This window comes from Bombina bombina, chromosome 6, assembly GCF_027579735.1.
Source record: "Bombina bombina isolate aBomBom1 chromosome 6, aBomBom1.pri, whole genome shotgun sequence".
NCBI lineage: Eukaryota > Metazoa > Chordata > Amphibia > Anura > Bombinatoridae > Bombina > Bombina bombina.
In genome coordinates this window covers 831,916,029-831,930,666 of record NC_069504.1, presented here as the reverse complement: position 1 = coordinate 831,930,666, position 14,638 = coordinate 831,916,029, and the positions used below count along the sequence as shown (strand labels likewise).

Here is a 14,638-nt window from a genome sequence, read left to right as displayed (position 1 = left end):
AGGACAACTTTGTTTGCAGTTCCTGAAATTGTGGCCATGAATTCTTATGCTTTAGGTAAATTTAGGGACTCAATTGCCACCAGGTTATGATTGAAAAGTTTAGTCGGTTTTACAATAATTGGTTTTCTTATGACCTTTATATATATATATATATATATATATATATATATATATATATATATATATATATATATATATAATAAAAAATAACAATTGTATATATATATATATATATATATATATAGTTCCCCTAAGTAAGCTTTTCAAGTTATACCTTCTGAACTGTAATATTAGATCCCTTGATATTAGATCCCTTGTAGGTAGTGTTTTATTTAGGAAAAGCTAGAAGAAATGTTTGGATAGTAACCATTAATCTGCCAGATGCTTTTACTATGGCAATATGACCTATAATTAATTTACTGATGTTTCAATCTCTCCTTTTTCATTTCAGATTGAGAATTCGTCTTCAGAGTTTGCTCTATACATAGTCCACATAAGTGGAGGTAAGAAAGGGAATGATACCTTACTAATTCCTCTTTACATTTCTATATTTTATATCTACACTGGCTAAAAGACATAATCTTATCATATCTCAGCATTCATTGTCTCAGCCCATGGAGCAGAAGATCATTTATGACCTTTGGGTTAATAGCATTTACCACTTAGAGAAACACAGACATTTCTAATGGAAAACTAAATACAAAGCTTATTCTCTGACTTTTCACTTTTATTTCATTCCTCACACTAATGAGCATTTTCTACACTTTAACTCTCACCTACTGTATTTCTGTTCCATGAATGTTTACTTGAAGAGTCCAGTAATACCCATTACCCCATCACCCCTCTTTTTTCAGACTGAAAGGAACATACTTAATAAATAAGATAAATTATTCATACATAAAATAAATATCAAAGCACTGAGCTACCCACAAATAATTTCCAAGCATGGTGGTTTCTGGGCTAGAGTAATCACAGCAAACATGCTTTATGACAGAGCCCTCCACTTATTGGTGCATATTTTTGTTATGTGGCATCTGCTGCTGTTCTCCCTCTGGCTTTTCATTAAAGGGACAGTGTACCCTGAATTTTTCTCACCTTTAATTTGTTCCCAATGATCCATTTTACCTGCTGGAGTGTATAAAATTGCTTACAAATAACTACTTTACCTTTATTTTGGCATTTGAAATAGCTGATGTTGCCTGCAATATACATACCTATACTGAAAGTTTCTATACTTATGGAAAGGCTATAGAAAAGCACAAAAAGCAGAATAAAATACACTCCCAGTGGGGATTAGGAGAGATAAGTAAAAAAAAGTTAATTTTCAATAGTATTAGGCTTTGGTATACCGACAGAGCTAATATAAAGAAGCATATGTGTGAATGGGTTGGGGTTTCAAATGAAAAAAATAGCTATTTTATATACAAAAATAAACATACATATTAAATTCCCATACATTTATGCTCTGCAGCTGGTATAAAATGTAATTGGAAACACATTAAGGTAAAACCAATTTTACAGTACACCGGACCATAAATGCTTGCACATATTGTATATAAAACTCATTATTATATGGAGACATTCACTCCTTCGTACACTAGGGGGCAATCTATGACATACTATTCTTGCAAAATAAGGCCTAGATTTAGAGTTCGGCGGTAGCCGTCAAAACCAGCGTTAGAGGCTCCTAACGCTGGTTTTGGCCGCCCGCTGGTATTTGGAGTCAGTGATTAAAGGGTCTAACGCTCACTTTACAGCCGCGACTTTTCCATACCGCAGATCCCCCTACGCCATTTGCGTAGCCTATCTTTTCAATGGGATCTTTCTAACGCTGGTATTTAGAGTCGTTTCTGCAGTGAGCGTTAGAGCTCTAACGACAAGATTCCAGCCGCCTGAAAAAAGCAGGAGTTAAGAGCTTTCTGGCTAACGCCGGTTCATAAAGCTCTTAACTACTGTACCCTAAACTACACTAACACCCATAAACTACCTATGTACCCCTAAACCGAGGTCCCCCCACATCGCCGCCACTCGATTAAATTTTTTAACCCCTAATCTGCCGACCGCCACCTACGTTATACTTATGTACCCCTAATCTGCTGCCCCTAACCCCGCCGACCCCTATATTATATTTATTAACCCCTAACTTGCCCCACACAACGTCGCCGCAAGCTACTTAAAATAATTAACCCCTAATCTTCCGACCGCAAATCGCCGCCACCTACGTTATCCCTATGTACCCCTAATCTTCTGCCCCTAACATCGCCGACCCCTATGTTATATTTATTAACCCCTAATCTGCCCCCCACAACGTCGCCGACACCTACCTACACTTATTAACCCCTAATCTGCCGAGCGGACCTGAGCGCTACTATAATAAAGTTATTAACCCCTAATCCGCCTCACTAACCCTATCATAAATAGTATTAACCCCTAATCTGCCCTCCCTAACATCGCCGACACCTACCTTCAATTATTAACCCCTAATCTGCCGACCGGAGCTCACCGCTATTCTAATAAATGTATTAACCCCTAAAGCTAAGTCTAACCCTAACACTAACACCCCCCTAAGTTAAATATAATTTTTATCTAACGAAATAAATTAACTCTTATTAAATAAATGATTCCTATTTAAAGCTAAATACTTACCTGTAAAATAAATCCTAATATAGCTACAATATAAATTACATTTATATTATAGCTATTTTAGGATTAATATTTATTTTACAGGTAACTTTGTATTTATTTTAATCAGGTACAATAGCTATTAAATAGTTAAGAACTATTTAATAGTTACCTAGTTAAAATAATTACAAATTTACCTGTAAAATAAATCCTAACCTAAGATATAATTAAACCTAACACTACCCTATCAATAAAATAATTAAATAAACTACCTACAATTACCTACAATTAACCTAACACTACACTATCAATAAATTAATTAAACACAATTGCTACAAATAAATACAATTAAATAAACTATCTAAAGTACAAAAAATAAAAAAGAACTAAGTTACAGAAAATAAAAAAATATTTACAAACATAAGAAAAATATTACAACAATTTAAAACTAATTACACCTACTCTAAGCCCCCTAATAAAATAACAAAGACCCCCAAAATAAAAAATTCCCTACCCTATTCTAAATTTAAAAAGTTACAAGCTCTTTTACCTTACCAGCCCTGAACAGGGCCCTTTGCGGGGCATGCCCCAAGAAGTTCAGCTCTTTTGCCTGTAAAAGAAAACATACAATACCCCCCCCCCAACATTACAACCCACCACCCACATACCCCTAATCTAACCCAAACCCCCCTTAAATAAACCTAACACTAAGCCCCTGATGATCTTCCTACCTTGTCTTCACCATGCCAGGTTCACCGATCCGTCCTGGCTCCAAGATCTTCATCCAACCCAAGCGGGGGCTAGACATCCACTGAAGAAGTCCAGAAGAGGGTCCAAAGTCTTCCTCCTATCCGGCAAGAAGAGGACATCCGGACCGGCAAACATCTTCTCCAAGCGGCATCTTCTATGTTCTTCCATCCGATGACGACCGGCTCCATCTTGAAGACCTCCAGCGCGGATCCATCCTCTTCTTCCGACGACTAGACGACGAATGACGGTTCCTTTAAGGGACGTCATCCAAGATGGCGTCCCTCGAATTCCGATTGGCTGATAGGATTCTATCAGCCAATCGGAATTAAGGTAGGAATTTTCTGATTGGCTGATGGAATCAGCCAATCAGAATCAAGTTCAATCCGATTGGCTGATCCAATCAGCCAATCAGATTGAGCTCGCATTCTATTGGCTGTTCCGATCAGCCAATACAATGCGAGCTCAATCTGATTGGCTGATTGGATCAGCCAATCGGATTGAACTTGATTCTGATTGGCTGATTCCATCAGCCAATCAGAAAATTCCTACCTTAATTCCGATTGGCTGATAGAATCCTATCAGCCAATCGGAATTCGAGGGACGCCATCTTGGATGACGTCCCTTAAAGGAACCGTCATTCGTCGTCTAGTCGTCGGAAGAAGAGGATGGATCCGCGCTGGAGGTCTTCAAGATGGAGCCGGTCGTCATCGGATGGAAGAACATAGAAGATGCCGCTTGGAGAAGATGTTTGCCGGTCCGGATGTCCTCTTCTTGCCGGATAGGAGGAAGACTTTGGAGCACCGGATTATGGATCGCCAACCCCCGCTTGGGTTGGATGAAGATCTTGGAGCCAGGACGGATCGGTGATACCTGGATGGTGAAGACAAGGTAGGAAGATCTTCAGGGGATTAGTGTTAGGTTTATTTAAGGGGGTTTGGGTTAGATTAGGGGTATGTGGGTGGTGGGTTGTAATGTTGGGGGGGGGGTATTGTATGTTTTTTTTTACAGGCAAAAGAGCTGAAATTCTTGGGGCATGCCCCGCAAAGGGCCCTGTTCAGGGCTGGTAAGGTAAAAGAGCTTGTAATTTTTGTATTTTAGAATAGGGTAGGGAATTTTTTATTTTGGGGGTCTTTGTTATTTTATTAGGGGGCTTAGAGTAGGTGTAATTAGTTTAAAATTGTTGTAATATTTTTCTTATGTTTGTAAATATTTTTTTATTTTCTGTAACTTAGTTCTTTTTTATTTTTTGTACTTTAGATAGTTTATTTAATTGTATTTATTTGTAGCAATTGTGTTTAATTAATTTATTGATAGTGTAGTGTTAGGTTAATTGTAGGTAATTGTAGGTAGTTTATTTAATTATTTTATTGATAGGGTAGTGTTAGGTTTAATTATAACTTAGGTTAGGATTTATTTTACAGGTAAATTTGTAATTATTTTAACTAGGTAACTATTAAATAGTTCTTAACTATTTAATAGCTATTGTACCTGGTTAAAATAAATACAAAGTTACCTGTAAAATAAATATTAATCCTAAAATAGCTATAATATAAATGTAATTTATATTGTAGCTATATTAGGATTTATTTTACAGGTAAGTATTTAGCTTTAAATAGGAATCATTTATTTAATAAGAGTTAATTTATTTCGTTAGATAAAAATTATATTTAACTTAGGGGGATGTTAGTGTTAGGGTTAGACTTAGCTTTAGGGGTTAATACATTTATTAGAATAGCGGTGAGCTCCGGTCGGCAGATTAGGGGTTAATAATTGAAGGTAGGTGTCGGCGATGTTAGGGAGGGCAGATTAGGGGTTAATACTATTTATGATAGGGTTAGTGAGGCGGATTAGGGGTTAATAACTTTATTATAGTAGCGCTCAGGTCCGGTCGGCAGATTAGGGGTTAATAAGTGTAGGTAGGTGTCGGCGACGTTGTGGGGGGCAGATTAGGGGTTAATAAATATAACATAGGGGTCGGCGATGTTAGGGCAGCAGATTAGGGGTACATAGGGATAACGTAGGTGGCGGCGGTTTACGGAGCGGCAGATTAGGGGTTAAAAGTGTAATGCAGGGGTCAGCGATAGCGGGGGCGGCAGATTAGGGGTTAATAAGTGTAAGGCTAGGGGTGTTTAGACTCGGGGTACATGTTAGAGTGTTAGGTGCAGACGTAGGAAGTGTTTCCCCATAGGAAACAATGGGGCTGCGTTAGGAGCTGAACGCTGCTTTTTTGCAGGTGTTAGGTTTTTTTTCAGCTCAAACAGCCCCATTGTTTCCTATGGGAGAATCGTGCACGAGCACGTTTTTGAGGCCGGCCGCGTCCGTAAGCAACTCTGGTATCGAGAGTTGTATTTGCGGTAAAAATGCTCTACGCTCCTTTTTTGGAGCCTAACGCAGCATTTGTTTGAACTCTCGATACCAGAGTTAAATTTATGGTGCGGCCAGAAAAAAACCCGCGGAGCGTTAACAGCCCTTTTACCGCCGAACTCCAAATCTAGCCGTAAGTTTTTAACCCAGTAGTCATGTATCATCTTCTGTTTCATATACGTTTACTTAGAATATGAAGAAATTGATTTAATATCCATTATAAAAGTCTGTTTTTGCTTTCAGGTAACAGGGAATTCTAAAAAAAAAACAACTTTATAAACGTTGAGAGTTTCCTGTAGTCTATCAATAGACATTGTACTTTTAATATATTCAGACTTACAATATAATATTATTATTTTGGTGATAGGCAGCTTCTTTTCTGAAGCTTTAATACTTTTCTCACTCTAACAGAGAAGAGGAAGCTGACGGACTCAGATTATCCCCTAATCGCTCGGATCCTGCAAGGCCCCTGTGAGCAGGTGTCCAAAGTATTTCTCATGGAAAAAGACCAAGTGGAAGAGGTCACCTATGATGTAGGCAGTCATTTTGGTCATAAAGTAGCCTTCCTTCCTTTTTTTATTCTACACTTTCTCTTTCCCTCCCGCTTATTTCATTTTCTGTTTTCCCTCTTTTTTTCACTGTCTTTTTGTCTTGCATAATTTATTTTCCATTTTACTTCTCAAATGATTGCATCTTTTCTTTACTTTGGAGACTGAGAAATGTATTTCCAATTTAGAAGCCTGCAAGATCATTGAGGAACCAGCTACATATTTTAGTATGAACCAAAAAACAAGAACAGCCCTACTATATATAGTGTGTGTATGGTGCATGTGTAGTGAGTGTGTGTGTGGCGCATGTGTGGCGCATGTGTAGTGTGTGTGTGGCGCATGTGTAGTGTGTGTGTGTGTGTGTGGCGCATGTGTAGTGTGTGTGTGGTGCTTGTGTAGTGTGTGTGTGTGTGGCGCATGTGTAGTGTGTGTGTGTGGCGCATGTCTAGGGTGAGCGTGGCGAATAAGTAGTGTGTGTGTGGCGTATGTGTGGCGCATGTGTAGTGTATTTGGTGCATGTTTAATGTGTGTAGCGCATGTGTAGTGTGTGTGGTGCATGTGTAGTGTGTGTGTTTGACTTTATAGCACCTTAGAAACCAATATTTGGGACTGCAATTCCCATGAACTATCGCTGTCTAAATCTGCTGCTGATCACGTTTTTTTTTTTTTTTTAACCTTTTGCTTCTATGGAGCATCCTAAAAAGATCAAAATAAGTGGCGTCAACCATTTATATCACCACAACCACTTTTTGTTTGATCAGACACAAAAAAGACCTATTAGACAATAAATCTACCTCAATGCCAATGTTAGAAGGTTTTGATATGTTTGGCTAAACATTTTTAGTGTGAAGTGATAGGAAAAGTTATAACGTAATAAAATTCTCAACCAGTTTTTCTCGTCACTGAGGGTGCTCACAATTTGCCAGATTTTGAAATTTGTTCATACAATCCAAAGTTACAAGCACCTGAAAAACAGGGTTTGAAGGGATATGAAACCCAATATTTTTCTTTCACGGTTCAGAAAGAGCATGCAATTTGAAACAACTTTCCTATTTAATTCTATTATCTAATTTGCTTTGTTCTCTTGGTATCCTTTACTGAAAAGGATACCTAGGTTGGAGCAGCAATCCACCACTGGGAGATAGCTGCTGATTGGTTGCTCCACATAAATGCCTCTTGTTATTAGCTCATCCAATCTGTTCAGCTACTTTCCACCCCAGTAGTGCAATACTGCTTAATCAACAAAGGATACCAAGAGAATGAAGCAAATTTGATAATGGTGAATTAATTAACAAATTGGAAAGTTGCTTCAAATCACACACTCTATCTGAATCATGAAAGAAAAAAAAATGTTTCATGAGTTTCATGTCCCTTTAACATTTAACTATTTAGCAAACAAACTATAGATGCATTATTGTGCTGTTATGATATGTAGAATAATCCAGAAATTTAAGAGCCAGAAGCAAAAATCTAGGGGCCACAACTCCCTGGCTTCCAGAAATTTGTCAAGCCCTCCTCTGTGCATACTCTCATCATCTCATTGGTTGCCCAAAGTACTTTCAATCTAAATATATGTCTTTATTTTATAGGTGGCTCAGTATATTAAATTTGAGATGCCCGTTCTGAGCAGTTTCATACAGAAGCTCAAGGAAGAAGAGGACAGGGAAATTAACAAGTTAATGACAAGGTATTGAATAGATAAAACTGTAAAGTCTTTTCATTGTTGTCTATTTGGTATACTTGAATTTACTGTTCTAGATTCCATTGCTGGTGTAAATTGGTGGTAAAATTAAAACATTCCCCTTTTAAGGGACAGCGCACTGTAAAATTAGTTTTTACCTTAATGTGTTTTTATTTACTTTTTTTCTCGGCTTTAGAGTTTAAAATGTTTGAAAAAGTTGTTTCTTTATGTATATTTATTTATATGAAATAGCTTTTTCTGCTAAATGAAACCACAACCAAATACAAGGCTAAATTACGAGTGGCGAGCTAACTGTAGCCCGCGAGCAATATTTGTTTTTTCTTGACTTTTTGGGGTCAACGTATATAGCACATGTATTACAAGTTTAAAGTAAACTTGTTCACTTGAGTGAAATCGCGATTTAAACTTGTTGGGTTAAAGCTGTACTTTACATTTTTAACATTCCAATGTTCTTCACTTACAGGATAATGTATTTTTTATTGTAAATACACATTTCTATATATATATATATATATATATATATATATATTTACCTATACCTGTATATCTATTCCAATAGATATAGAGGTATAGATCTGTATTTTACATTAATAGTATCATATATATATATATATATATATATATATATATATATATATATATATATATATATATATATATATATATATATATATATATATAATAAAAAAATACATTATTTCTCCAACATAGGTGTGTCCGGTCCACGGCGTCATCCTTACTTGTGGGATATTCTCTTCCCCAACAGGAAATGGCAAAGAGCCCAGCAAAGCTGGTCACATGATCCCTCCTAGGCTCCGCCTTCCCCAGTCATTCTCTTTGCCGTTGCACAGGCAACATCTCCACGGAGATGGCTCAGAGTTTTTTGGTGTTTAAATGTAGTTTTTATTCTTCAATCAAGAGTTTGTTATTTTAAAATAGTGCTGGTATGTACTATTTACTCTGAAACAGAAAAGAGATGAAGATTTCTGTTTGTAAGAGGAAAATGATTTTAGCAACCGTTACTAAAATCGATGGCTGTTTCCACACAGGACTGTTGAGAGGAATTAACTTCAGTTGGGGGAAACAGTGAGCAGACTTTTGCTGCTTGAGGTATGACACATTTCTAACAAGACTTGGTAATGCTGGAAGCTGTCATTTTCCCTATGGGATCTGGTAAGCCATTTTTATTAAATAAGAATAAAGGGCTTCACAAGGGCTTAAAGACTGGTAGACATTTTTCTGGGCTAAAACGATTGATTTATAAGCATTTTTAATAGTTTATAGCTTTGAGGAGTTATTTTATTCTTGGGAATTATGTTAAAGAAACGGCAGGCACTGTATTGGACACCTTTTTCACTGGGGGCCTTCTCTAATCATAGGCAGAGCCTCATTTTCGCGCCACTAATGCGCAGTTGTTTTTGGGAAGCAAGGCATGCAGATGCATGTGTGAGGAGCTCAGATACATAGAAAAAGCTTACTGATCCTTTTGCGCGAATTCATCTAAGACCATTACAACTGTGCATGCTCAGTCAGTGGAATGGGGATTATACAGACTTGTCTCCGACGATACAAGTAGATCAGAGAACCAGAGATTCACTCCGTTGGTGGCTGACCCTGGACAACCTGTCACAAGGGATGAGCTTCCGCAGACCAGAGTGGGTCATTGTCACGACCGACGCCAGTCTGGTGGGCTGGGGCGCGGTCTGGGAACCCCTGAAAGCTCAGGGTCTTTGGTCTCGGGAAGAATCTCTTCTCCCGATAAATATTCTGGAACTGAGAGCGATATTCAATGCTCTCAAGGCTTGGCCTCATCTAGCAAAGGCCAAATTCATAAGGTTTCAATCAGACAACATGACGACTGTTGCGTATATCAACCATCAGGGGGGAACAAGGAGTTCCCTGGCGATGGAAGAAGTGACCAAGATAATTCAATGGGCGGAGACTCACTCCTGCCACTTGTCTGCAATCCACATCCCAGGAGTGGAAAATTGGGAAGCGGATTTTCTGAGTCGTCAGACATTTCATCCGGGGGAGTGGGAACTCCATCCGGAAATCTTTGCCCAAATAATTCAATTGTGGGGCATTCCAGACATGGATCTGATGGCGTCTCGTCAGAACTTCAAGGTTCCTTGCTACGGGTCCAGATCCAGGGATCCCAAGGCGACTCTAGTGGATGCACTAGTAGCACCTTGGAGCTTCAACCTAGCTTATGTGTTCCCACCGTTTCCTCTCATTCCCAGGCTGGTAGCCAGGATCAAACAGGAGAGGGTATCGGTGATCTTGATAGCTCCTGCGTGGCCACGCAGGACTTGGTATGCAGATCTGGTGAATATGTCATCGGCTCCACCATGGAAGCTACCTTTGAGACAGGACCTTCTTGTTCAAGGTCCGTTCGAACATCCGAATCTGGCCTCACTCCAACTGACTGCTTGGAGATTGAACGCTTGATTTTAGCAAAGCGAGGGTTCTCAGATTCTGTCATTGATACTCTTGTTCAGGCTAGAAAGCCTGTAACTAGAAAAATCTACCATAAAATATGGAAAAAATATATCTGTTGGTGTGAATCTAAAGGATTCCCATGGAACAAGATAAAAATTCCTAAGATTCTATCCTTTCTTCAAGAGGGTTTGGAGAAAGGATTATCTGCAAGTTCTTTGAAGGGACAGATTTCTGCTTTATCTGTTTTACTTCACAAAAAGCTGGCGGCTGTGCCAGATGTCCAAGCTTTTGTTCAGGCTCTGGTTAGAATCAAGCCTGTTTACAAACCGTTGACTCCTCCTTGGAGTCTCAATTTAGTTCTTTCAGTTCTTCAGGGGGTTCCGTTTGAACCCCTACATTCCGTTGATATCAAGTTATTATCTTGGAAAGTTTTGTTTTTGGTTGCAATTTCTTCTGCTAGAAGAGTTTCAGAGTTATCTGCTCTGCAGTGTTCTCCTCCTTATCTGGTGTTCCATGCAGATAAGGTGGTTTTGCGTACTAAACCTGGTTTTCTTCCGAAAGTTGTTTCTAACAAAAATATTAACCAGGAGATAGTCGTGCCTTCTTTGTGTCCGAATCCAGTTTCAAAGAAGGAACGTTTGTTACACAATTTGGATGTAGTTCGTGCTCTAAAATTCTATTTAGAGGCTACAAAGGATTTCAGACAAACTTCTTCCTTGTTTGTTGTTTATTCTGGTAAAAGGAGAGGTCAAAAAGCAACTTCTACCTCTCTCTCTTTTTGGCTTAAAAGCATCATCCGATTGGCTTATGAGACTGCCGGACGGCAGCCTCCTGAAAGAATCACAGCTCACTCCACTAGGGCCGTGGCTTCCACATGGGCCTTCAAGAACGAGGCTTCTGTTGAGCAGATATGTAAGGCAGCAACTTGGTCTTCACTGCACACTTTTACCAAATTTTACAAATTTGATACTTTTGCTTCTTCTGAGGCTATTTTTGGGAGAAAGGTTTTGCAAACCGTGGTGCCTTCCATCTAGGTGACCTGATTTGCTCCCTCCCATCATCCGTGTCCTAAAGCTTTGGTATTGGTTCCCACAAGTAAGGATGACGCCGTGGACCGGACACACCTATGTTGGAGAAAACAGAATTTATGCTTACCTGATAAATTACTTTCTCCAACGGTGTGTCCGGTCCACGGCCCGCCCTGGTTTTTTAATCAGGTCTGATGAATTATTTTCTCTAACTACAGTCACCACGGTATCATATGATTTCTCCTATGCAAATATTCCTCCTTTACGTCGGTCGAATGACTGGGGAAGGCGGAGCCTAGGAGGGATCATGTGACCAGCTTTGCTGGGCTCTTTGCCATTTCCTGTTGGGGAAGAGAATATCCCACAAGTAAGGATGACGCCGTGGACCGGACACACCGTTGGAGAAAGTAATTTATCAGGTAAGCATAAATTCTGTTTTTCTTTGTGAAGAACATAGGAATGCAAAATATACATTTTGCGCAAATAGGGTTCACAATTTAGGACTAACGCGGTTGGTTTAGCTCACATGAAGAATTACTATCTGCAATACGCATTATTGAAATATTAAATATAAACTATTAAAAAACGTAATTAAAAATTATTTTAAATTATTATACATACTGTAAAATATTCTAAATAATCAATAGAATATATATATATTTACAGTATGTATAATAATTTAAAATCATTTTTAATAACATTTTTAATAGTTCATATTTAAAATTTTAATAACACGCATTAAAGATAACAATTCTTCATGTGCACTAACCCGACCGTTTTAGTCCATTCTAAGAATATCTAATGCATATGGAAGATCACTCTTTCATGATTCAGATAGAGAATACAATTTTAAACAACTTTCTAATATTACTTCTATTATCTAATCTGTTTCATTCTCTTGGTATCATTTGTTGAAGGAACAGCTATGTACTACTGGTTTCTAACTGAACACATGGGTGAGCCAATCACAATCAATATATATATGCAGCCACCAATCAACAGCTGGAACCTAGGTTCTCTGCTGCTCCTGAGCTTGTCTAGATAAACCTTTCAGCCAAGGATAACAAGAGAAGGAAGCAAATTAAATAATATAAGTAAATTGTAAAGTTGTTTAAAATTGTATTCTCTTATCTGAATCATGACAGAAAACGTTTGGGTTTCATGTCCCTTTAAGAGTATTTTTGCATGAGAAAAAAAACCACATTAAAGCTGTTTATTATGTATTTGAAGCTATCAGCAGTATATACAACACATGAACTCTCATTTTATAAAAACAAAACCATGAAATACATTTTTAAATACCCTGTTTTAGATGAATTTAGAATTACTTTTGTGTCCCAGAGAGGCCTGCAAAGACGCCCAGAATTATAGTATTTATATGGCGTAATTTTATTTTAGAGATTGATTATCAGCAAGGCTGTTTTGTGACTCCACCTTTTATGTAAGATAGTACTAACTAAGGGCGAGATTACAAGTTGTGTGCTAAACCAGGTGCATAAATAACGCAGAAAAATGAGCGGTATCGCACTTTCCATAGCACTGCCATTACAAGTTACTGAAAAACCTTCTTGTGCTGTGCGTTATCATGCGTTAAGCTCCATACCGCACAAAACCCAAGGCCTGACTTTACGTGCTCGCGCGCGCTTTCCCCCATAGACATCAATGGAGACAAAGTGTTAGAAAAAAACTAACACCTGTGATCGCGGAATGGAGATCGCCGTAACACAACCCCATTGAGGTCTATGGGGAAAAGAAACTTATGTAAAAACCTAACACTCTAACATAAACCCCTAGTCTAATGACCCCTGATCTGCTGCCCCCCGACATCGCCAACACTAAATAAAGCTATTAACCCCTAAACCGCCGCCCCCTACATCGCTACTAATAAAATAAACCTATTAACCCCTAAACCGCCGGCACCCCACATCGCAACTACTAAACTAAACCTATTAACCCCTAAACCGCCGGCCCCCACATCGCAACACACTAAATTAAACTATTAACCCCTAAACCCCCCCTAATTTTAAATTAATTTTACAATATAAATATCTTTAAATAAATAAAAACTTGTAAAATAAAAAAAAAATAAGTTTAAACTATAAAGTAACCTAACATTACACTTTTAAAACAATAAAATTAACAAAAAAGAAAAAAAAACTAAATTACAAATGAAAAAAATCCTAACACTACGAAAAAAAAAAAATATTACATTACAAAAAAACAAACACTAAAATTACGAAAAATAAAAAACTCTAAGATTACAAAAAATAATAAACAAAATTATCCAAAATAATAACAATTAAACCTAATCTAATACCCCTATAAAAACAAAAAAGCCCCCCAAAATATAAACACCCCCTAACCTAACAAACTACTAATAGCCCTTAAAAGGACCGTTTGTAGGGCATTGCCCTGAAGCAATCAGCTCTTTTGCATTAAAAACCAACCCAACCAACCCCCCAAAATAAAAAAAAAGTCTAAAAAAAACCTAAGCTACCCATTTGTATGGGCAATTCAGCTCTTTTGTGCTCAAAGCCTTAATCTAAAAAAAACCCCACCAAAAAAAACTAACACTAACCACAGGAAATCTACTCACAGTTCCTGAAGTCCAGACATCCATCTTCATCCAGGCAGCAAGAAGTCTTCATCCATCGCGGAGGCATCTTCTATCTTTATCCTGGTGGCGCGGAGCTGTGGAGGCACGGAGCATCGTCGCCAGCGGTGCAGACATCCAGTGTGGTGGATCCTCTTCATACCTTGCATTCCTATTGGCTGACATTTTTCAAATCAGCCAATAGGATGAGAGCTACTGAAATCCTATTGGCTGATTTGAACAGCCTTTTAAGGGCTATTGGTAGTCTATTGTTAGGTTAGGGGGTGTTTTTATTTTTGGGGGGGCTTTTTTGTTTTCATAGGGGTATTAGATCAGGTTTAATTTTTATTAATATGGATAATTTCGTTTATTATTTTCTGTAATCTTAGTGTTTTTTTATTTTTCGTAAATTTAGTTTTTTTGGTAATGTTAGATTTTTTTAAATTTGTAATTTATTTTTTTATTAGTAGCTTTTTTATTTTTATTTTAAATAGTTATGTTAGCTTTATTTATAGTTTAATCTTATTTTTTTTAATTTATTTTAAGATAGTTATATTGTAAATTTAATTTAAAGTTAGGGGGTGTTAGGTTT

At 37.8% G+C, this 14,638-nt stretch overlaps 1 protein-coding gene across 1 annotated transcript in view; it reads left to right on the top strand.

The window, feature by feature from the left end:
* RASSF2 (Ras association domain family member 2) overlaps positions 1–14,638 on the top strand; it is a 94,794-nt gene that overhangs the window by 60,958 nt on the left and 19,198 nt on the right. The window contains exons 8-10 of the mRNA XM_053718193.1: positions 452–503; positions 6,148–6,269; positions 7,874–7,971. Coding sequence (XP_053574168.1) covers positions 452–503; positions 6,148–6,269; positions 7,874–7,971 — 272 coding nt within the window. The remainder of the gene's footprint in view (positions 1–451; positions 504–6,147; positions 6,270–7,873; positions 7,972–14,638) is intronic.